The 21,643-nt window shown below is 52.2% G+C and overlaps 1 protein-coding gene across 2 annotated transcripts in view; it reads right to left on the bottom strand.

The window, feature by feature from the left end:
- Positions 1–21,643, bottom strand: part of ARHGEF17 (Rho guanine nucleotide exchange factor 17) — a 56,071-nt gene that overhangs the window by 15,625 nt on the left and 18,803 nt on the right. The window contains exons 1-2 of one of the 2 annotated variants that reach the window (XM_081064756.1): positions 9,647–9,940; positions 4,044–4,121 (exon numbers count right to left, since the gene is read on the bottom strand). In XM_081064756.1, the coding sequence (XP_080920882.1) occupies positions 4,044–4,121; positions 9,647–9,793 (225 nt within the window). In that variant the 5' untranslated portion in view covers positions 9,794–9,940. Of the gene's footprint in view, positions 1–4,043; positions 4,122–9,646; positions 9,941–21,643 lie in introns of those variants that run through there. The other variant, XM_081064755.1, reaches the window with a different exon arrangement.

Genomic DNA, 21,643 nt, shown 5'->3' with positions numbered 1-21,643 from the left:
CGGTGAGGCTAATTATGAATTAATTTATGTGAAGTATATATATTAAGTACTCAGTAATGTCTGGTTTTACCATTACCACTTGCTATACACTGAGTGTTTGTTGTGTTCCCCCCAAATTCATATGTTGAAACCAAAACCCTGACATAGTGTTATTTGGAGCTGGGGCTTTGGGAAGTGAGTAGGTAATGAGGATAGAGCCCTCGTGAATGGGATTAGTGCCCTTATGAAAAAGGCCCCAGAAAGCTCCCTCTGCTCTTCTGCCATGTGAAGATACAGTGAAAAGTCTATGAACCAGGAAGTGGGTCTTCACCAGACGTCGAATCTGCCAGCACCTTGATCTTGGACTTCCCAGCCTCCAGAACTATAAGCAATAAATTTCTATTTGTTTAAGCCACCCAGTTTGTGGTATTTTTCTTAGAGCCGCCCAAATAGACTAGGACACCACTTAATAGATAGATGACCCTGGACAGGTTTCTTAACCTGAGTTTTCATTTCCTCATCTAAAGAAGGGAATTATAATATCTACCTCACAAAGTTAATACAAGGATTGAATGTGATTTTATAAACACACACTCGCACATGCATGCGTGCAGACTTGTCAGGCAGCACACTCAATTATACATTTATACATGCTTCTCTCCTGTAGTCTGTGCTTGAAGCAGGTACTATTATTATTCACACTCTACAGACAAGGAAACTGAGGCAGAGACTGGCTCTGTAACTTGCTCCAGGTCACAGAGCTGGTCAAGAGGTAGAGTCAAGTTTGAACCCTGGTGGCCTGGCTCCAGAGCCATTGTCCTGACCGGGGGCCCGTCCTCAGTCATTCGGACACAAAAAGGCTGCCTCAAGATACAGTCCTCTGGGTCAGCTGACACTGCCCAGCCCATCTCCACCCTCCCCACCCAACATTCTCCCTTTGGCTTGCTCAGCACCATCCTCCCTTAGTTTTTCCCACAGGTCCTGCACAAGGCACGGACAACCTCATCACCTTTTAATCTTCACACTGGGACACAGGTATGGTTAGTCACATTTTGCAGAAAAAAAAACCCAGTGAGGCCCAGAGGAGTGAGGTGATTAGGGTAGCATCATCCAGCAGAGAGGCAAGTGACGCAAACCTGGGACTGTCTGACCCCCGTGCCTTGACTCCTACCTAGGGGACAACACAGGACTCCCCCAGACCCCTGCACGTCTATTCCCACCTGGCAGTCAAGGGCACCTCTTAAGGATGGGATTCTGGTTGTATTCCTCCTATGCTTAACAGTAAAGGCCAACTCCTTACCCAGCAGCCTCATGGGCCACCTCTCCATCCCTGACTACTCTAGGCTTCTTACAGCCGCCCGCCTTTGTTCCTGCTGTACCCTTGACCTGGAGCAATTCCCTCTGGCCTCGCCCCCTGCTTGACTCCTACCCACAACTCAGGTCTCAGCCAAACACCTCAACCTCAGAGAAGCCCTCCCGAGCTCCAGAACCCTCATTCTGTGTTCCTAGTTCTCTATGCATGTTTTAAAAATACGTAAAAGCAATGCAATTTTTTGCAGTAAAATACATATAAAATATGCCATTTAATAATTTTAAGTGTACATTTCCATATACTCACACTAAGTACATGCATACTGCTGTGGAACCATCACCACCATCCATCTCCAGAACGTTTTTGTCTTCAACTATAACTAAGTACCCATTAAACACTAACTCCCCGTTCCCCTCTCCCAACCACCATTCTACTGTCTGTCTCTATGAATTTGGGCAGAGGTACCTACTCTAGGTACCTCACGTAAGTGGAATCATACCAGGTCTGACAATTAAGTTTGCGAACTTGTTGCAACAATGTTGCTAACCTTTTTTTTGATATCAGAGGGATTTTTCGTTATGAATTTGTACCAACTGGACAAACACTTAACCAAGTTTACTCTTTGGAAGTGCTGAAAAGGCTGAGTGAAAAGGTTAGACAACCTGAACTGTTCGCCAACAATTCCTGGCTCTTGCATCACGACAATGCACCAGCTCCCACGGCACTGTCTGTGAGGGAGTTTTTAGCCAGTAAACAAATAACTGTATTGGAACACCCTCCCTACTCACTAGATGTGGCCCCCAGTGACGTCTTTCTTTACTCGAAGATAAAGGAAATATTGAAAGGAAGTCATTTTGATGACATTCAGGACATCAAGGGTAATACGATGACAGCTCTGATGGCCATTCCAGAAAAAGAGTTCCAAAACTTTTTTGAAGGGTGGACTAGGTGCTGGCGTCAGTGCATAGCTTCCCAAGGGGAGTACTTCAAAGGTGACCGTAGTGATATTCAGCAATGAGGTAGGTAGCACTTTTTCTAGGATGAGGTTGCAAACTTTATTGTCTGAACTTCGTACAGTATTTGTCCTTTTGTGACCAGCTTATTTCATTTAGCATAATGTCCTCAAGGTCACCTATGTTGTAGCCTGCGTCAGAATCCCCTTCCTTTTTAAGGCTGCTCAATACTCTTGTTAAGCACGTACGCTCCGTGCACTTTTGCATCATCATTTGTCGTCACATATGGTCTGTCTGACTGGTAACTGTCAGTCTGTCACAGAATGTGACCCCTGGGAGACAGGACCTCATCCCTCATGCTGAAATCTCTAGAGAATGCTGTTTGGCACGAAGAGGGGGCCCCGCTGCGGATCTGTGGAGTGAAGGAATGAACACTCTGGATGTTCCCGGGGCCCTGCCTTTTATCCTTTGCTCTCACTCTGTCCAGGTGACTTGAGCAAACTTGTCCTCATCTGCGAGTGGCAAGCCCCACTTCAGCTCAGATGCATGCTCTCCATCCGGGGCCCCAGACCCGCATCCCGGCTCCTGAGCTTTCCCAGACCCACACATTGGAACCCAAACTCATCATCTTGCCCCACCTTTCCCAGGTGGGGTTTCCTCTCGTGCCTCAGTCACCCAGGCCAGGAGCCCAGGTATCATCCTGGGCTAACCCCACTTCACTCCCCACAGCCAACCAGTTACCATGTGTGGCCTGCCCGTTCACCTCCTGTCTATTCCCAGCTCTCCCTCCTGGCAGCCTCTGCCCTGTTCCTGGCCGCTCGGTCACCTGACCTCAGTGGCCTTAGCCTCTCTTCTGCTACCGCGTTTCCCTGAAAATAAGACCTAGCCAGACCATCAGCTCTAATGCGTCTTTTGGAGCAAAAATGAATATAAGACCTGGTCTTATATTGTATTTTATTATATTATATAAGACCGGATCTTATATTATAGTAAAATAAGACTGGGACTTCTATTCATTTTTGCTCCAAAAGATGCATTAGAGCTGATTGTCCGGCTAGGCCTTATTTTCAGGGAAACACAGTACTTCCCTTCCCAGCAGTCAGACTCTGTAAAACAGGAGTCAGGCTACACACCACCTCTGCACAAAGCCCTCAATGACCCCTCAGGGCCCTCCTCCTGAGCGTCAAGGCTCCTACCCTGTGGCCCCTGCTGGCTCTCCGACATCCCTGTAGGAGCAACCCCGTGTTCTGTGCCAGCCACATGGACTGCCAGGCCTCTCCTTACTGGACGTCGCCCATGCTATTCCTGCTGCTGAGAAGACAGGTCAGGAGGAAGCCAGCACCTCCTGCAAGAAAACTACCTGACCCCTGACACACAGAGTGCCCATTGCCTCACTCAGGCCCCAACAGCACGGAGAGCTCCTGTGGCAGGGGCTGGTCTCTCTTATTCATCCCTGGAACTGGGCCTGGCATGCAGATGCCCAACATTCATCCCATTCAACAAATATTTTCCGAGTTCATGATTAAAATGGAGGGGGTTACACCAGAGGGGGCTTCACAATCCAAGCTCAGACCCAGGGCGGCGTTGGGGAGTTGGAAGGACAATGGGTGAGGCGGGGGCACCTGCTCTAGGGTAGCCTGGTCTGGCCTCACTATGGCCCCTGTGTATTCTCTCTTGCCCTGGAGGAAGCTTCCTACCTTAGCACTCTGTCCACAAAATGGGTTTGTTAGCACATGTGTAACAGCCTCCCATACGCAGAACCACCCCTCTCAGGGGCCCAGGCCAGCTGCGAGCCTCACCTGCATGAGGGTACGCAGTGACTCCACATATGACTGCTCTGTGTCCAGCAGGGTCATGGTCACGTGCTTCCGCATGTCCTGGGGAAACAAGGCAGAGGGTGAGCCGTGCACATGGGTGCAGAGAGCCATCCCACACCCTCCCTGGCCTTCGAGGCCCACCTTTCCACCATCCAGAGCTGCTGGCTGTTTCCCCAAGGTGCCCTGGACCGCCACCATGCCAGATCTCTGCTCTTGTACTCTCCCTGCAGGGAGCGCCCTCCCCTGCACCTCCCTGCTGCCCCAGAGTGCCCCCTCACTCCTCCACCTGACCCCACCCATGGCTGTCTGCTGGCAGATCTGGAGACCTCCCGTTTACTTCTTGGCTCCCCTGCTGAGCTCCTGAAAAGGACTGAAAAAATCAATAATCTATCACATTTGCAAAATAAGATGCCTTCAGGCCACCTCCTACTCCCCCACCACTCCAGATGCCAATTCTGAAAACCCCCCTTTCAGGCTCAGCCTTTGGGGTCAGCCTTCACCTAGTTGGGCTTGTCATAAGCCCTGAGAATGCAAACTGTCACCCCCTGCTACAGACGAAGACAAGGTGGCCCAGAGAGGTGAAGTCGGCACCAAGTGTCATGGCAAAGTTCACACAGTGGGGTGGGGGCAGGGTTCACACTCTCAGACAAGGCTGGGTCCCAGTTCTCTCATTTAAAAAGGTTAACTGTGCCCTACTCCTTGCCAGGCACTGTTCTAAGCATTATATATTATTTCATCCTCTTGACCACCTGGGAGGTAGATGTTACTATTCTTCCCAATTTAAGGATGTGGAAATGGAGACCCAGGCACGAATGCCTCCATCCTAAGGATCGGATGATCTGCATTATAGAGTCCCTAAGGGGTTGCCCAGATTCTGTACCCATACCCACAGAGACAGGTTGTTCATCCCTGTGAGGGAAACCCCTATTCTGTAGGAAGATTTTGCTGGAAGCCAGCCTCGGGATGTTTTGTCTGTATTCAACTCCCTGGGACTCACTACTGCCCCTGGCCACCAATCCCTATGTCTCTGGCCCACTCCTCCTCCAGGAAGCCTTCCCATATGGCACCAGTCCCAACAGCTTCTCTTCCCAGGCAGACTTCTCTCCAGGTCTCCTCTAAGTCCTTGGAGTGGTTCTGAGTAAGGCACCTAATTGCTCTGGGGCCCAGATCTCCGGGGCTTATTCTCCCTTCTCCACCCTTCCTCTCAGGGACCTCAGCTTGCTCAGGGGATCTGTCTGGACCCTGTCTCAAGCTCCACCATCAAGGCCTGCTGATGTGAGTGCACATGGCAATGCCAGGCTGGGTGTCCACGTCTGTGGCATCCCTCCAGTTCCCACCCCGAGGAGGCCCTCAAGGTAGGGACTCACCAGTGGGGCTTCCCGGGTCTCTGCTGCGCTTAGGGTCCATATCTGCTGAGTGGACTCAAGACTGGGGCCTGTCCAGCCTGCCTGATACAGCCCCGCTCATCCCTCGGCCTTAGTATGCCCATCTCAGGTCCCCCAACCTCTGACCCAGGTATTCAGTTGCCAGGTCTGTCCCCACACCTGCCCTATAATGAAGCACACTTAGAAAAGTGGGCTCCTCAAGAATTTACGTTGGGTTAAAGACAAGTCTATTCAATAAATGGTGCTGGGAAACCTGGACAGACACACGCAAAAAAATGAAGCTGGACCACCTCCTTACACAATATACAAGAATAAATTCAAAATGGATTGAAGACTTAAATGTAAGATCTGAAACCATAAAATTCCTAGAAGAAAATATAGGAAGAAACTTTACAAACATTACCCAGAGTAAGATTTTTACTGATATATCCTGTCGGGCAAGGGAAGTAAGAGAAAAAATAAACATGTGGGATTACATCAAACTAAAGTTTTTTTCACAGCAAAGAAAACCATCAATAAAACAAAAAGGGATCCTACTGAATGGGAGAAGATATTTGCCAATGATGTATCTGATAAGGGGTTAATATCCCAAATTTATAAAAAACTCACTCAACTCCAAAAAAACAAACAACCCAATTAAAAAATGGGCAGAGGACATGAAGAGACATTTTTCTAAAGAGGACATACAGATGGCAAACAGACATGAAAAAACGGTCAGCTTCACTAATCATTAGAGAAATGCAAATAAAAACCACAATGAGATACCACCGCACCCCAGTCAGAATGGCTATCACCAATAAATCAACAAACAAGTGCTGGCGCGGATGTGGAGAAAAGGGAACCCTTGTGCACTGTTGGTGGGATTGCAGATTGATGCAGCCACTATGGAAAATAGTGTGGAGGAATCTCAAAAATCTGAAAATGGAACTAACTACCTTATGACCCAGCAATTCAACTCCTAGGTATCTATCTGGAGAAATCCAACACTCTTAATTCAATAAAATTTATGCACCCCTATGTTTATTGCAGCACTATACACAATAGCCAAGACATGGAAACAACCGAAATGCCCATTGGTAGATGAATGGATTAAGAAACTGTGGTACATTTATACAATGGAGTATTACGCAGCCATAAAGAAGAATGAAATCTTACTATTTGCAACAACATGGATGGACCTAGAGAACATTATGTTAAGTGAAATAAGTCAGACAGAGAAAGACAAATACCATATGATCTCACCTATGTGGAATCTAAAGAAAAGAATAAATGAATGAACTAATCAGAAACAGTCTCAGAGACAGAGGAAAAACTGAGGGTTGCTAGATGGGAGGGAGGGTGGGGATAAGCGGGAAGGTGAGGGGATTAGAAAGCACAGTCGGTGGCTACAAGATTGCCACGGGGATATGAAAGTCGATTTGGGGAATGTAATCAATGATGTTGTAGGAATTTTGTAGGGTATCCGATGGACACTTGTCTCGTTAGGGAGACGACCACAGGGATGGTGTAGATGCCGGATCACTGCACTGTACACCTGAAGCTGAAGCCGAACAATAACGAATGTCAACTACAAGTTTATATGTATGGTCACAAGAAGTGGAGTACAGCATTAGGAATAGAGACAGTGGAAATGTAACGGCTGTGTGCGATGTAGTGGGTGGGGGAGGCGGGGGGTTGTCACTGTGTGAGGGCTATAGATGATAGACGTCTGACTATTACATTGTTTTGTGCACCTGAAACTAATAAAAAAAATGTAAAAAAGCCCAAAAAACTCATAGACACAGACAATAGTTTAGTGGTTACCAGAGGGTGGGGGTGGTGGTAGAAGAGGGTAAATGGTGTCAAATATATGGTGATGGAAGGAGAACTGACTCTGGATGGTGAACACATAATGTGATATATAGATGATGTATTACAGAATTGTACACTTGAAACTTATGTAATTTTACTAACCGTTGTCACCCCAATAAATTTTAATTAAAAAACAACCTAAAACAAAAAGAAAGAAAAAAAGAAAAGTGGGCTCCCATGCTAGGAACTCAGGGGTGCAGGGTGTGAATAACACCCCTTCCAGACCCTGCCTCAGAGTCCCCAGCTCCAGACAGGGTACCCAGTCTCAGGGCTCCTTAGGCCTTTAACAAACCAGGGCAGCTTCCAATAGGAGGCAGCATGAGCTGGGCCCACTATAGGATGGAGAGTTTGGGAGAGCATCCAGGGCCAGAAGGGCCCCCAAAGGAAGGCCTAGGTACCTAACCCTTTTGGACATGTCAGCACTTCACAGATACGGCCTCATTTCAGCCTCACACTCATCGTTCCATGACATAGCTGTCACCATCCCCACTTCGCAGGTGAGGAAGTCAAGTCAGAGAGGTGATATGACTCGCCTAAGGTAACACAGCCAGAGGCAGGATCAGTCTCTTCAGCCACCTCATGCTAAGTCTTAGGGCCCCAGCACCCAGGGTTCATGCCCAGACTGACTAGCCAGCTATGGGCCATGGATTCCCCAGCTTGGACCTTTCTAGCTGTGAGACCATCGGTGGTCACACAACCACCCAGGTTTCTCCATTGTCCTCTACAGAATGGAACTAATAATACCTCTCTCCCAGTGCTGTGACAGCAAGAAGACAGGGAGCAGAGCAGTGCTCTCCACACATACACACTGGGTCTGCAATGTCCATTCTTCCTCCACCCCAGTGAGGCTGTTTATCTATGTCCCTCCCTCTTCCTGCTGGATAGGGAGCTCCCTGAGAGCAGGACCAGGCAGGGCTGAAGCCCTGGGCAGCACAGCCACCCTCTCCTCCCCCACCCACTCCCCTGGCTCCGCCCTGCCAGGCCCAGCAGTGAGGGTCATGGGCAGAGAGGCCGCCTGGGGAAGGCAGGGCTGGTGCTGGGCCTAATGGCCCAGAGGGCTGGGATAACACACACAGTGGCTGCCTCTGCAGCCCGACTTTGCCAGTCTCCTCCCTGCTTAAAAGCACAGCGGGCTGTCACTCAGCTGTCAGGTAGAGGCACAGAAAACAGGGCCAGTTCCCTGTCTCTGAATAAGAACCCTTCCACACGTGCTCAGACACGGGTATGAGTGTATGTGGGGGTGGAGGGCCCAGCGGATGGGCAATGCAGCTGTCAAACAGATCAGCAGGCCCACCTGTTCTGGGCGGGACAGGCCTGTAGGCCCAGCCTCCCCCCAAAGGCCCTCACCCCTCAACAGCTCCATATTCAGACCTTCACAACATGGGGCAATGAAGTGGGCGGGGGAGGTAGGGGCTGAAGGAATATAGCAGGAAGACAGAAGGGTCCTCCCCTACCAGTATGATTCAGACATCAAAGTCCAATGCCCAAGACCCCAATACACATAGCATGAAGACAGGACACACATACACAGAGAAGCCATGAAGGCCAGACACCCCACAAAGAGACGAAAAAATGCAGCCAAGTCACCCAGTTGAGGGACCTTCAGCCCAGCGTCCTGAGGCAGTGGAGAGAGACCCACACAACACAGCCCCCACTAGAGCCAGAGCAGGGAACAATCCAGGCCCAGGCACACAAAGCCATGGAAACAGCCCCCGGAAGGGAAGCCTCACCATCCCCCCACCGGCAGGGAAACGCATACTAAGCTAGGAATGGGGACACCACTGTTGCCACCACAGCATACCTCCAAGGCCCAGTAGGTGCAGTGGCAGGGAGAGGATGGCAAGGGGGGGCAAAACTGGCCCATTCCCTGCGACCCTGCTTCCCCCCACCCCCCAGCACATACATACACCTGGAGACTGCCAAAGGCCTGCTGGAGAAACTCTCCTTCCTGAGCCTGTGGACCCAGAATAGCCCTGGCGACAGCCTTTTACTCCACACTGACCCTTACTGCATTCTAAGTGCCACTAGGCCTTACCAAAGCTGGGTCTCAGGCTGCAGGCCTCCCTCCTCAGTTGAGTTTGCCAGCCCTTCTGCCATCCTAAAGCTTGCATCCTGGTGGCACCAAACCTCAGTGCCCTGCCAGCCCCACCACCCCTGCCAGGTCTCCTCACACAGCCTCAATTTTCCCTACCCCATCACTTATAATTGAGCACCCAGCCAGTGGTCAGGCAGCTGGTGTGCCTGATCCGCGTTCCGGGGTCCTGCACACCAGCATCTGCCCATTTGCCCAGGTCGCAGGAGCTCTAGGCCTTGGCCCAGGTCCCTTGCTGCTCCTCCCGCTCCCCGTACCTGGGACTCCCCGGGCTCCTCAGCATCAGCAACGCTGCTCCCGGTGGGCTCTCCGGTGGGCTCCCCGGAGGCGGTGGCCGGGCCCAGATCGCGCATGTCTTCCAGCGCGATGGTGAACTGGGCCAGGGTCTTCACCATCTGCAGCATACGGCCTGGCCACCGCCAGGGCGGGGATGCCCGGGGTCGGCAGGCACCCTTCCTCCCACCGTTGCTCCCTCCCGGGGATCAGCACCGCTGCAGCGGCGATCGCAGCGTCAGTTCCAGCGTCAATCCGATCGCTAAGACCTGGCGGGCGGTGGCGCTGTTACCTCCTCCGCTCAGTGAATGCGGCGAGCGAGCCGGTGAGCCGCGCCGCGGCGGAAGGGGTGGCTGGGGGCGTGGCGGGGGAGAGGTCCGCCCTCTGCGCGAGGCCCCCACCTGCCCCCACACCGCGGCGTCCTCTTGCGGACCTATTCCCTCTGAGGACACAAGTCGGCGCACACCCGTGGGCAAAAGCGAGTACACTTGGTGACAGGCACTTTTTGTCCACACGTGGGGCACAGACGGGGCATGCACATACCTACACAGAACAGGCCCACATACATGGATTCATATCCACGTGGTCAGAGCCAAATGCACACACATTCACACAGTCCCGCACAGGCCTGAACCCTGACACGCGTGACCCAGTGCAGCACACAGCGGCGCGTGCTTCCGCGTTCACACAGCTATAACCTGGCAAACAGGCATAGGTATTCAGGGATGCGCACACAGGCTCATTCCCGGATGCTGACACTGTCCTCCCACGGTAAGCACTTAAGCCTGATGCAGGGGGCTACCAGGGAAATGGCCCACCCTAAGTCACCCCTACTGCCATCCCACCCATCTGACCTGTGCCCTGTACCTGAGCAAGTCCTAGAGAGTTCCAGTCCTAGCCCCCATGGGGAGGGGCTCAGGCATTTACAATCTCCCCCCACGTGCACCACCTGTTCCTCAAACCCCAGATGAAGCTAGAACCCATCTATCCCAGACCGCTTAATGGGGGCCGGTGGAGGGGGGGTTGGGAGGATTTGTTTTGCACCAGCTCTTACCCCCCACTAGGGGGTTCTGATGCACTCTGCAGCTAACTGGGGACCCCTGAGCTGTGCCTCAGCCCCAGCTGACTTCAGACTTCATGCTCCCACACTCACTCACCTCCCTCCCCTAAACCTGCTATCCTGGGTTTCCTCCACAGCGGAGACCTCCTGACTCCATCACCCAAACTAGTCCCATCCATCCATCCCTCTCCCCCTTTCTTGATACCTGCAGCCTTTTTTAACTTCTAGAAACAGACCGGGCTCTCTCTTGCCTCAGAGCCTCGGCCAATGCCTTTTCCCCCTCCTTGGAGTGCTTTTTCTTTTCCTTTAAGACTAGTCTTAGTGCAAATGTCTTAGTGCTCCTCAGGGAAGCCCTCTCAGATTCACAGATTAAGTTAGGTGCACCTGCTCTGTGCTCTCAAAGATTCTGTTTTTCTTAGCCAGGTCTCATAGTTTGTAATTATACAGTTGAGCAAATGCTAGATTGATGCCCACCTCCTCCCAGGAGACTGTAGGTTCCCTGAGGGCAGGGTCCATATCCCTTTTGTAAGGCACAGCACTTTGCACATAGGTACTGGCCTATAACCCCTAATAACTTCCTCCTCCTTTCCCTGCACACACCAAACCAGCCCACGCAGTTCCCTGCTCACGCTCCTTCCCCAGCACCCCCGTGGCCCAGCATCAACCCCTCCTGCTGGCCCTTGCGGCCTCCTATGCTGCTCTGCCCTCAGCCAGCTAAGTACCCCCGCCCACCTCCATCCAAGGGAATTATTCCTCATCTCCTGAGAAGGCAGGACACAGGCCCTGGAAGCAGGCCTGCTCAGACCACTCCCAACTATCCAACACTAAAATTTTAACTCCCCAGCAGACAATCCCCAAATAGTCAACACTGGAAACAGGCACAGAAGACTCCCAGAAAAAACCAGCGTGACCCCTCCTGGCGGCAGGCCCCAAAGCAGTGACCACCACAGAGAGGAGAGGTGGGGAATGCTCCAAGAGGCTGCCCTCGGGGACAGAGCCTGACATGTGATAGGTGTTTGCTAAGTGCTAAGTTGATGCCACAGAAACGGGTGAACCCATCTGTCTCCCCTGGGTTCCACGAGGGCCAGGCCCACAGTGACTGTTAAGTTTTATGAAAGAATGAATGAAGGCATGAACATGTGCTCTGCACAAACCCCTCTGCTGGTCCCTCCCTGCAGTGGTTCTCAAAGTGTGGTCCCTGGACTAAGCTTCAGTGCTTTCTGGGAATGTTGTAGAAGTGCACATTCTCAGCTCCCTCCATCACCCCTACCACCCTGCTGATCTGAAACTCTGGGTTGGAGCCCAGTAATCTCTGTGCACTGGCAGCAAAAAGCCTTCCAGGCCTAGAGCCTGCCGGGCCACCACATCCTGTCCTGGGGAGCGGGTCCTTGCCAAGCCCTTTCTGCCCAGGGCAGGTGGGATCGAGGGTCTTCCAGGAGGCCCCCAAGCCCTCCTCAACCTCCAGTTTGGACCAAGAAATCCAGTCGGTCCTTCTGCCTCTTACCCTCCCGGTGGATCATGGGCTTTCCTGGGGTGAGGCCTGCCTGCTCTTCCTCCCTCTCCTCTCAGGCTGGGCATTTGCGGGGAGGGACTGGGACAGCCAGGCTAACTGACTGAGTCATGGTTTGAGCAGGGAGCTTGGACACAACCTAAGGTCCAGTCCAAATAGCCAGGTCCCGAAGATAATCCCACACTGGTGGTCTGAGGGCCCCGCCCCTGGCCCATTGCTTGATCACTGTAGCTGTTTACCCCACATTTGGCTTTCTCTCAGAACACCTCTTTGCCCACGTGACCCTCTCTCCAGCTAAATGACCTGGGGCCTCATTTCCTGAGTCGTTGGGAAGCAGTGTATAGCTCTGGCTTGTTGGTGAGTGTGTCCATTCTCCTATTAGTTCCAGCAGGAGGGGCCCTGCAGAGATGAATCCACTCTGGCAGACATCTAGGAGCTCCCAGACAACACTCATAAGGTTCACTGCCTGGGGGGTAAGGGTATTCAGGGAGGGCTTCCTTGAGGAGGCACAGTTTGAACAAGGTCCTGAGGTCAAGAGATCCAAAGGTATATATGTGGATGCCCAGCCTGGAAAAGGTGGCAGGGATTGGTGCCAAAGGCACTGCTTGCTGCTACATTAAAGATGGCTAATTAGATCCAAGCCCGTTGCCATGGCAACAAAGGGGCTAGTGGGGAAATGAAAGGAAGCTTAGAGAAGGAACAGGAGCACACAACTGCTGAATAAGGGTGTCCAGGGATCACCGCCACATCACAGGCATGGGAGGCCCTCAAGGTGAGGTCAGCTGGGGTGGGGACTGGGGACACCCTGTGCAGCTCTGGTTCTGTTGTTCCAGTTTCAGGTGTTGATTTCTCTTTTCCTTTTGGGTCTTTGCAGCTGTTTGGAGTAGGTCTGGCTCCGAACAGTCTTTATAAGAGTATGAACAGTCTTTATAAGAGTGCGAAGTGGTTGTCAAGACCTGCCCAGCCCTCTTCTCCATCCCCCACACCCCACCACAACACATACACCCTGTCCCCCAACCAACAGAGCCTCCTCCCCACTCCTTAGTTAGGGGAAGGCAAGAAGCAGGGAGGAGCAAAAGGGCTCTGCCCCACGAGGCCACACCCCACTCTAGGAGAGCCAGGCTTGGCAGCCCAGCTGTGGGACCACCTTTCTGCCAGCCCTGGGGAACACCTAAGCCCCCCTCTCTCCACCCAGTCTGTTGATAACTTCTTCATCCGTGACAGAAGCCCAAAACCTTGCCTGATTCTGGACACACTCCCCCTGAGCCCCACCATCTGGGCACTGCCCACTGGGGACCACTTGGTCCTACAGCTGGTACTGAACCGATTGGGGGGCCAGTAATGAAAAAGGACATATGGATGGACAAACGGATGGATAATAAATAATGGCTGAACAAACAAAAGGATGAAAAGGCGATAGAGAAATAAGTAATAACTGGATAGCTGAACAGAATGATGAACGGAGTGACAAATGAATACATGAATGGACGCACAGATACGTGGTTCAATGGATGAGTAGTCCAGTGAATTTTTATTTGTTGATTAGTTCAACAAATTTTGTTGAGTACCTATTAGGTGCCAAACACTGGGCTGGGGACTAAAGGTAAGAAAAGAGAACTGTGCCCTGCTGGGTACAATAATCTATGTAGGAACTGAAAAAGAAATGATGTGTAATGCAGGTTCTGGAGGAGAAATGCAGGTTCTGGGCGGGGGGTCTCTAGCCTTTCACATCTGATGGCTCTATATAGGTATTTGCCAGGAGAGGGTCTGGGCCCCAGAGCTGCCCAAACTGGAACACTGGAAACTCCATAATCTTAGAATCCTTACCATGACTTAATGCTGTTTGAACACTTGTGAGGTGAATGGCACCCCACCATTGCTTTCCAAGCCCTGGCTCCTATATCAAGGGCCCTGTTATCGTGACTCCTCCATTTGAGGCTCAGGGAAGTCACCTCACTGGTAAGGGGAGGAGCCCAGTGGCTGCCTCTAGGCCCCCTCTTGGGAGAAGAGCCCCTCGCCACCTTCCCTTAGCCCATGTACCCAGCTCAGCCTCCTGTCTCCCCTGGCACAGTGGTTGCCTGATTGCCTTTCTCCAGCCTCACTGGTAATGAGACAGTGACATGAATAAGTTCTCCTGACCCAGGATGGTCTTGGTGGAAAACAACATGCCACCCACAGGCAACACTGGGATCAAGGAGGGTCCTCTTCCTTGGGAACTGAGCACTGGCTAATGGCCCAGAGGGACTGACCCCATCAACGTCCACGGGCGTGGAGTCAGCACTGAATGTTCCTAACCTGCTGGGCTATCCATTTCACCGCTGGCTGCTGCCCCCTCATGCCCTCAGATTCATCGGTGAGATAAATGCTCCAAAAGAGGGACTTCTTGGTACAGGGATTAAGAGGGCAGACCCTGGAGCTAGACAGCTTGGGCTCAAATCCTGGCCTACCCCTTACTGGTGATATGACCTTGAGCGAGACACTTCTCCTCTTGGGGCCGCAGGCTTTCCACGTGTTCCTGTCGGAGACCCCTTCCCTCTTCTTCCCATCATCTGTTCCTTCCGCCTCCCTTCCCAGGTCATGGCCTGTTCCCTACAGACCCTCCCTTCTTGAAGGAGGAGGCTCTCAAGGCCCCATCGAGTTCCCAGGCCTCATAGGCAGCTGCAAGGGCAGTGTCCAAGCCACAGGGCTCCCTCGGGACTGGCTACTCCGGGGCCCAGAATCCTGGGGAATGTGCTTTGGGAATGGAAAGGGGAGATCAAAGGCCTAAGGAGCCTTAGGTCCTTCCTATCAGAGGCACTGCCTTGCTGAGGTGGGTCTCTGTGTGCCCCTGGAAGTGGGCCATGATGTGTATCCCATCTGTGTGGACTCATCTCTGGGTCTGTGTATTCCCGTCAGCGGTCTAGTAACGGGCTCTTCCGTGGGTGATGGTACATATTGTTCTGTGGCACAGTTGGAAAGTGAAGGGGCCACTTCGATAATAACCCAGAGTAGCTGTAGCTGATGTTTACTGAGCACTTACTAGGTGCCAGGCACAGGCTGAGACATCACTGTCTCATTTTATCTCCGTAATCATCCCAGGGAAGTGTGGCAGACTGCATTTCTCAGCTACGTAGTTACCTCAGTATTTTCCATCCCACATGCTCTTCTGACAATGAGGTACTGACACTATTCCCATCGAGGGATGAGGTTTATGTCCCCTCTCCTTAAAACTGGGTGGACTTTTGTGACTGCCCCAACCAACAGAGGGCAGCAGAAAGGATACTATGTGACGTACAAAGCTAGGCCATACAAAGGCCATGTAATTCCACCCTGCTCTCTTGGGTCACTCATTCTTGAAATCCGCTGTCACACTGTGAGGAAGCCCAGGCCACATGCAGAGGCCATGTGTAGGGTATTCCAGCTGACAGCCCAGATTTGTGAGTGAGGATACCTCCAAAATGATTCCAGCCCAGCCCTTTCATCCTCATTTAATCCTCACACGAGTCCTCTGAGTTATGTATTGCTATTATCCCCATTTTACAGGTAAGTAAATAAAGGCTCCAAGAAGTGAAGCAATTCGCGTGAGGTTATGAAGTCTGATGTGGCAAAACTGGAATTGGACCCCAAGTACTGAGCATGTCATAAAGGTCTGCGTGACGCACCAGCGTCACAGAGCTCATAAATGCGTCGAGTCAACTCCAGAGCACCTTGACTTAGGTAGTGGTGAGCTGCATTTTCCTCCCTGGATGACTGAAGGTAGACAGCTGGAAACAGGAGGAAGGTCTGTGTCTGCCTCCCCACCCTACCCCACGACAAGATCCATAAAGGCAGAGACCAGCTGTCTCCATGTTCGTGGCCGTGCCCCTCGCATGCAGTCGGTGCCCAATACATATCTGTTGACGGATGGACTTGCTCTGTTACTTGAACCAAGTTGCTTCCTACTCTGGGATTCAGCTTCCCCTTCTGTAAACGAGTGAGGGAGGAGAGTGTAGATGGACTCTAAATTACCCACCAGGTTCCCTGAGGGCGGTGGGTGAGATCATGCCCAGAGATGGGGGATGGGCAGCCTGACCTTCCTCCGTGATTTCTGGGGCCGGGATCCAGCCTTCCGGCTTTAGTGAGGAAGTTGGGCCCAGAAATTGCACTTCCACGAGATGCCCCACAGGTGGCAGCAGAGGCTGACATGGCAGGGGCTGTGGTGCATGTGGTTTGAATTTGTCTTTTTACTTATGGGCTTTTTCCCTTTTCTTCTCCTCTGCCCTGTCCCTCCCCTTTTTTTCAAGAAGATACAGCTGGACCTTCCAGACTGGGAAGAAGTTTCCTAACAGGGAAGATGGCCGGAAGCATGAAAGGGGGGTTAGGGGGTAGGTGCATAGACTGACCCCAACAGATGTGAAAAACATCTCCTGACAAGCTAGTAAGCTCTGAATATATACTCATCTCCAGGGCCCAAGAGGCTGGGACTATCACCTCCATTTTATAGGCAGAGAAACCGAAACCCAGATCTTCTGGATCCCACAACAGTCTGAGGGGGCAAGTTGCCCTACTTTTGTGGGGGAAGAAGGGCTACTACTGGGAATCTGATGAAGCCTTAGGGTGGAATTTGCTAAATCAGGAAACCCTAGCTCCCAGGAAATGTACCACCCAACCCTGCACGTACTTCTGCCCACAATAGTGCTCTGGCCCGTGGTCCCAGCCCTGGCTCAGAACTTGTGGATAAGGTCAGCTTCCAGAGCCCTCCCCTCCCAACACTAAAAGTTATTTCATTCAAAATGTTTAAACGTTTGTTCATCATAGAACACTGCACAGGGAATCAGGCCCATGTGGTCTGGGGCCCGTACCACCACCTTCTAGCTGTTACAAACATCCCTTCCCTTCGGCCTCAGTTTCCTTAATTCAAAAAATGAGGGTGAACACCTACTGCACAGTAGGTGCTCTGCAAAAGAGGGGCTCACTTCCCCGGCCTCCACCCAGTTCTCCAGCCTTCAGGGAGGCTAGGGTGAGGGATCGTGGGAACGGAAGTTATCCAGGGTCTGTTTCCAGCTTCTCCTGTTCCCTCCTCCCACACTCAGACCCAGGCACAAGTTGGGGGGGAGGGGGGTACATTTGTGTGTGTCCTCAGGGTGGGATGGGGTGTCCTGCTTCTAGAGCGAAAGATGACTCACTGGGCTATCGGCCAGGCACCCTGGGAAAGGCCAGGCCAGCCTTAGGCCAGAGCCCCAGGGAGCTGAGAGGCAGTGAGGAGGGGGGCAGGGCCTGACTGAGCTGTAGATATAATCCTGCGGGCTCCCAAAGCCCCCCGCAGCCAAAAGAGGCCATCTCTCACACTTACCGGGGTGCCAGAAATTCTATTCAGACCAAAGGCCCAGGGAAGCTTGAGGTGTTATCAGTTCCTACTAACCTACTAATCTAACCTCTGTTGTAGGCGTGGATGTTGCTGGAACAAGCAGAAGTGTTCCTTCCCCTTTGGAGCTCACAGACTTCAGAATCTGTGCCTAGAACAGAAACCGGCCCATAGCAGCAGCTCAGTACATATTTGTGAATTAGAGGATGGTTGAAAGCAAGTAGTATCAGTGCAATGAATGCAAACAGCAAGTTTAGAATGTCCATGTTCAATCCTCCCTTGAAGGAAGGTGCCAGAGAAGGGACTAGTCCTCCCCATGTTACATGTGGGCACTGAGGCCCTGAGAGGAAAGCGTTTTGGGACCAGCACCCAGAGCAGCAGGCAGTCAGCTGAGACTAACCAGGCCCTTGGGGTTCTTGCACTGTAACTTGCCCAAAGGGGCCCAACCAGCTGGGCAGCATTGTGACGCCCACCTTGCCTGCCCCTACCCTATTCCAGGACCCAGGGAACAGTCCCAGGAAGGGAGCAAGTTCCATCCATCAGTCAGTCACTCTGGCCCTGGAGTGAGCCCTGGTGATCCTGGCCCAACCCAGAGCCCAGGGAAGCCTAGGTTGGTGGAGATATCTAGTGACGGCGACCATGCCCTGCTCGGTGATCCCTCCACCCCAGCGTCCAGGGGGCTGTCACCGGGCTGGGGCCACGCCGGTGGGAGTGGTATGTGCTTTGGGCCGGTGAGAGGCAGCCTTATCTTCTACGCCTTATTGCACTGTCAGCAACTAGTGACCAGCCCATATGCCTGGGCAGCCACAGTCACGCGCGCGTGTGCATGTATGTGTGTGTGTGTGTGTTGCACAACAAGATTCACAGCTGAAGGTCAGCCTGAACAGGTCTAGGCTCTACGCTCCAAGGCCCCAGGACCAGGGCTGCCACTTCCAGGAAGCTGTCCTGATAACCCAGACCTGCCGATTCCCCTCCTTCTCTGAGCACAGTGAGGAGTCATAACTTGCTCAGGTTCTCAAGACTAAGAGGTGGTGGGGCTGGTCTCAAATCCTCTCTCTGCCACTGACCTGAGGACAGGAAGAGAGCGATGCCATACAAATAGGAGTTCATCTTTCTTGCGGGGTCCCCATGTGCTGTATACAGGTATTTATTTGAACTTTGAGGTAAGCCTTCTGGCCCTATTATTACCCTGCTTTACACAAGAGGACGACTGACACAGGGAAGTTGAGGGTCTGGCTTAAGGTCTCACAGCAGACAGGACTCGTGCCCCCAGGGGCGGCGCAGTCAGAATATCCAATCCACATCTATTCCACCAGTGGGAAAGAAGGGGCACCTTCCAGCCCAAGCAAGTAACCCAGACAGCAGCCCAGGCCCCCAGCCCGAGCGGGAAGCTCACACCAGTGGGAACTGGCCACAGGGCCAAGTGAATCTGCACTTATGGAGCTAGAACGCCAGGGCACAATATTCAGTGTAATAATAAATCAAAGAAGAAACATACATACTGCACCATCTCAACATCACGAAGAATACACGTGTGTATGTATATGCAAGGAGAAAAGGCTGGAAGCAAAACACCATACATCAGAATTTAACAGCTGGCGGGGTCCCTGGAAAAAGGAGAGACCGCCCTGTACCGATGGCTACCCAAACCTGCAGGAAGGCCACATCTGTGCCTCAGTTTCTTAATCTATGTAATAGAAAATTAAAGGGCTTACTTAGCACAGTGCCCGGAACAAAGAGCTCTCAATAAATATTGGCTGTTACCAATAAACAGAGAAACTTAGAAGGCTAGTCATGTCACAGGTCAACTGGACCAACCCCCTGCCAGGCAAGCCTCCCCTTGCTTGCAAACCCCCAGGGCCAACGAACTCACCCCCTCCAATGGTACCATGGGAGCACCTTCTACTAGGGGCGGGTCTGCTTGGGAAAGGTCAAGCTGGGCTGGGCCCCTCAGTCCCTGGATGGCCTTTAGAATTGCATGGTTGTGATTTCAGGTAGGCTCTTCCATTTCCCATTCTAAAGCCTCTGGTCTGAGACCCTTCTACGGAGTGATTCTCCAAGGGCAAAGTTCGGAGAGGCTTTCTGGGTGGGTCACTCTTCCCCCGTCCAAGTGACCACCTCCGACCTTCCATTGTCTCTGAGATACCAGTAGTACTTGCTGGCAGCATTGTGCCTTTTCCATTTTCTCCTTTGGAAAACACATGAGAAACCAGTTGGGTCTGACCTCCTCCCTACTCCACCTCCAACCCCTCCAGTCCCCCAGGGGCAGGAGGCCCTCTCTGCCTCCTCCCTGGACAACAGCCTGGTGGAGAGCCCTGAGAGGAGGGGCCCTGAGCTGACTGTTGCCATGGTAATGGCAGCCCTGGAATTTGACCACTGGGGCCCAGGAGTGGGGGGTGGGGAGTTAATGTAGGCCGTGCTGGGGGCAGGGAGGAAGGTCCAGAAGCCCAGGAAAGCCAAGAAGAGCAGAGGCAGGGCAGGGGTCAGGGTGCCGTCCGTGGCCTCAGTTTCCCCATCTGTGAAGGGGGAAGAGGCATGGACTGCAAGATCGCTTTCCAGCTCTAATCCAAACTGGAACCTGGGTGAGGGCTAGGGGTGGGAGAAGCAAGCAGAGCAAGGGCAGTTGCCCCCTTTGATAGCTAGGGACCTCAGAGGACAGGGACTCGCCCAGTTGGCACAGCAAGCCCAGGGCAGTATCAGGCCTAGATACTGGGAGCGGGGGGGTCTCTGCACTCTGGCTCCCCTGTCTCTCCACTGGATAAGACAGGAAGGCCTGCCTCATGCTGGGGGGAAGAGGACCTCCAAGAATGGCTATGGCTGGGCCGGGCCCACACTCCCAAGACAACGGACCACGCACCTGCCTTCCCAGCAACTCCCAGCATCCCTAGATCCAGAGGGCTAGTAGAGGGCCTGCCCCCTCCCCCTGCCACCTGCATTGCCAGTATTTTTAAACAGCTGCCCACCCCTCTTCACCTTCCCTTGTGCTATACTCCAGGAACACAGGGAACCCGGCTGCCAGCCTCCCCCCACCCTCCACTTTGGTCAAGCCTGAGTGGGCAGTAGATCCATGACTATCCTCTGTGCCCCCCACCTTCGGGACAGCCCCCTCCTCCCTCGCAGTCATCCTTGGGATCAGGGTGATCTCCAGGGCCCCTTCAACTATGACACCCTAGGCCCAGAGAAAGAATGGGAGTCGTTCAAAGGCTCACAGCACAGAGGATTTGGGAATGCTATACCACCAGCCTGTGCCCCATCTTCCACTGCCTGTCAGGTTATATGCTGCTGCCCCACGTCCTTCCTCACCCCTCTGCCATTGCCCTTCAACAGCCACAGCCCGGCTCCTCCAGCTGCCCTCACACCCAACCCAAAGATATTCCCATTCTGACCAAGTCGCTCCTCAGTTTAAAATACCAGCCAGCTGGGGAAAGAAAAATAGAACTGGAGCTATATAACTCACACGACGCACCCAGATAAATTCCAAATGGATCAAAGATTTAACTGTAAAACAAAACAAGAAAACACAAAACACCAGAAGAAAACATGACGAAATTGCTTTATAATCTTGGAAGGGGAAAGGTCTTTCTCACTATGACTCTAAATCCAGAAGCCATAAAATAAAAGCTTGATAAATTAGACCACATTAAAATGAAACCTTCTGCATGGCAAAAATACACCATAAATAAAGTCAAAAGTCAAGTGACAAGTCAGGAAAAAATATCTGCAACTCATAACCCAGATAAAGGACTAACCTCCCTAATATTTTAAAGGTTCCTAGAAAATGATAAAACAAAAGCCCAACAGACAAACAGGCAAAGGATATGAACTGTTCACAGAAAAGGGAACGTGGGAACTCGTGGACATGTGGGAAGACGCTCAGCCTTACTCGTGACAAGACAAATAAAAATTAAAACACACTGAGACACCATTCGCCACCTATCAGATCGGGAAAATACCCAAAAGTCTGACTTGGTGAGGCTGTGGGAATCAGGCGTCTTACTCTTGTGATGGACCCCTGGGTGTGTGGGGAGGTGTCCATCAAAATTAGAGTCCCATATACCACACCTCTGTCCCAGCAGTTCCACTCCTAA

This window comes from Rhinolophus hipposideros, assembly GCF_964194185.1.
Source record: "Rhinolophus hipposideros genome assembly, chromosome: 10".
Lineage (NCBI taxonomy): Eukaryota > Metazoa > Chordata > Mammalia > Chiroptera > Rhinolophidae > Rhinolophus > Rhinolophus hipposideros.
The sequence above is the reverse complement of the archived record's forward strand: the minus strand, read 5'-3'. Positions and strand labels throughout refer to the sequence as shown.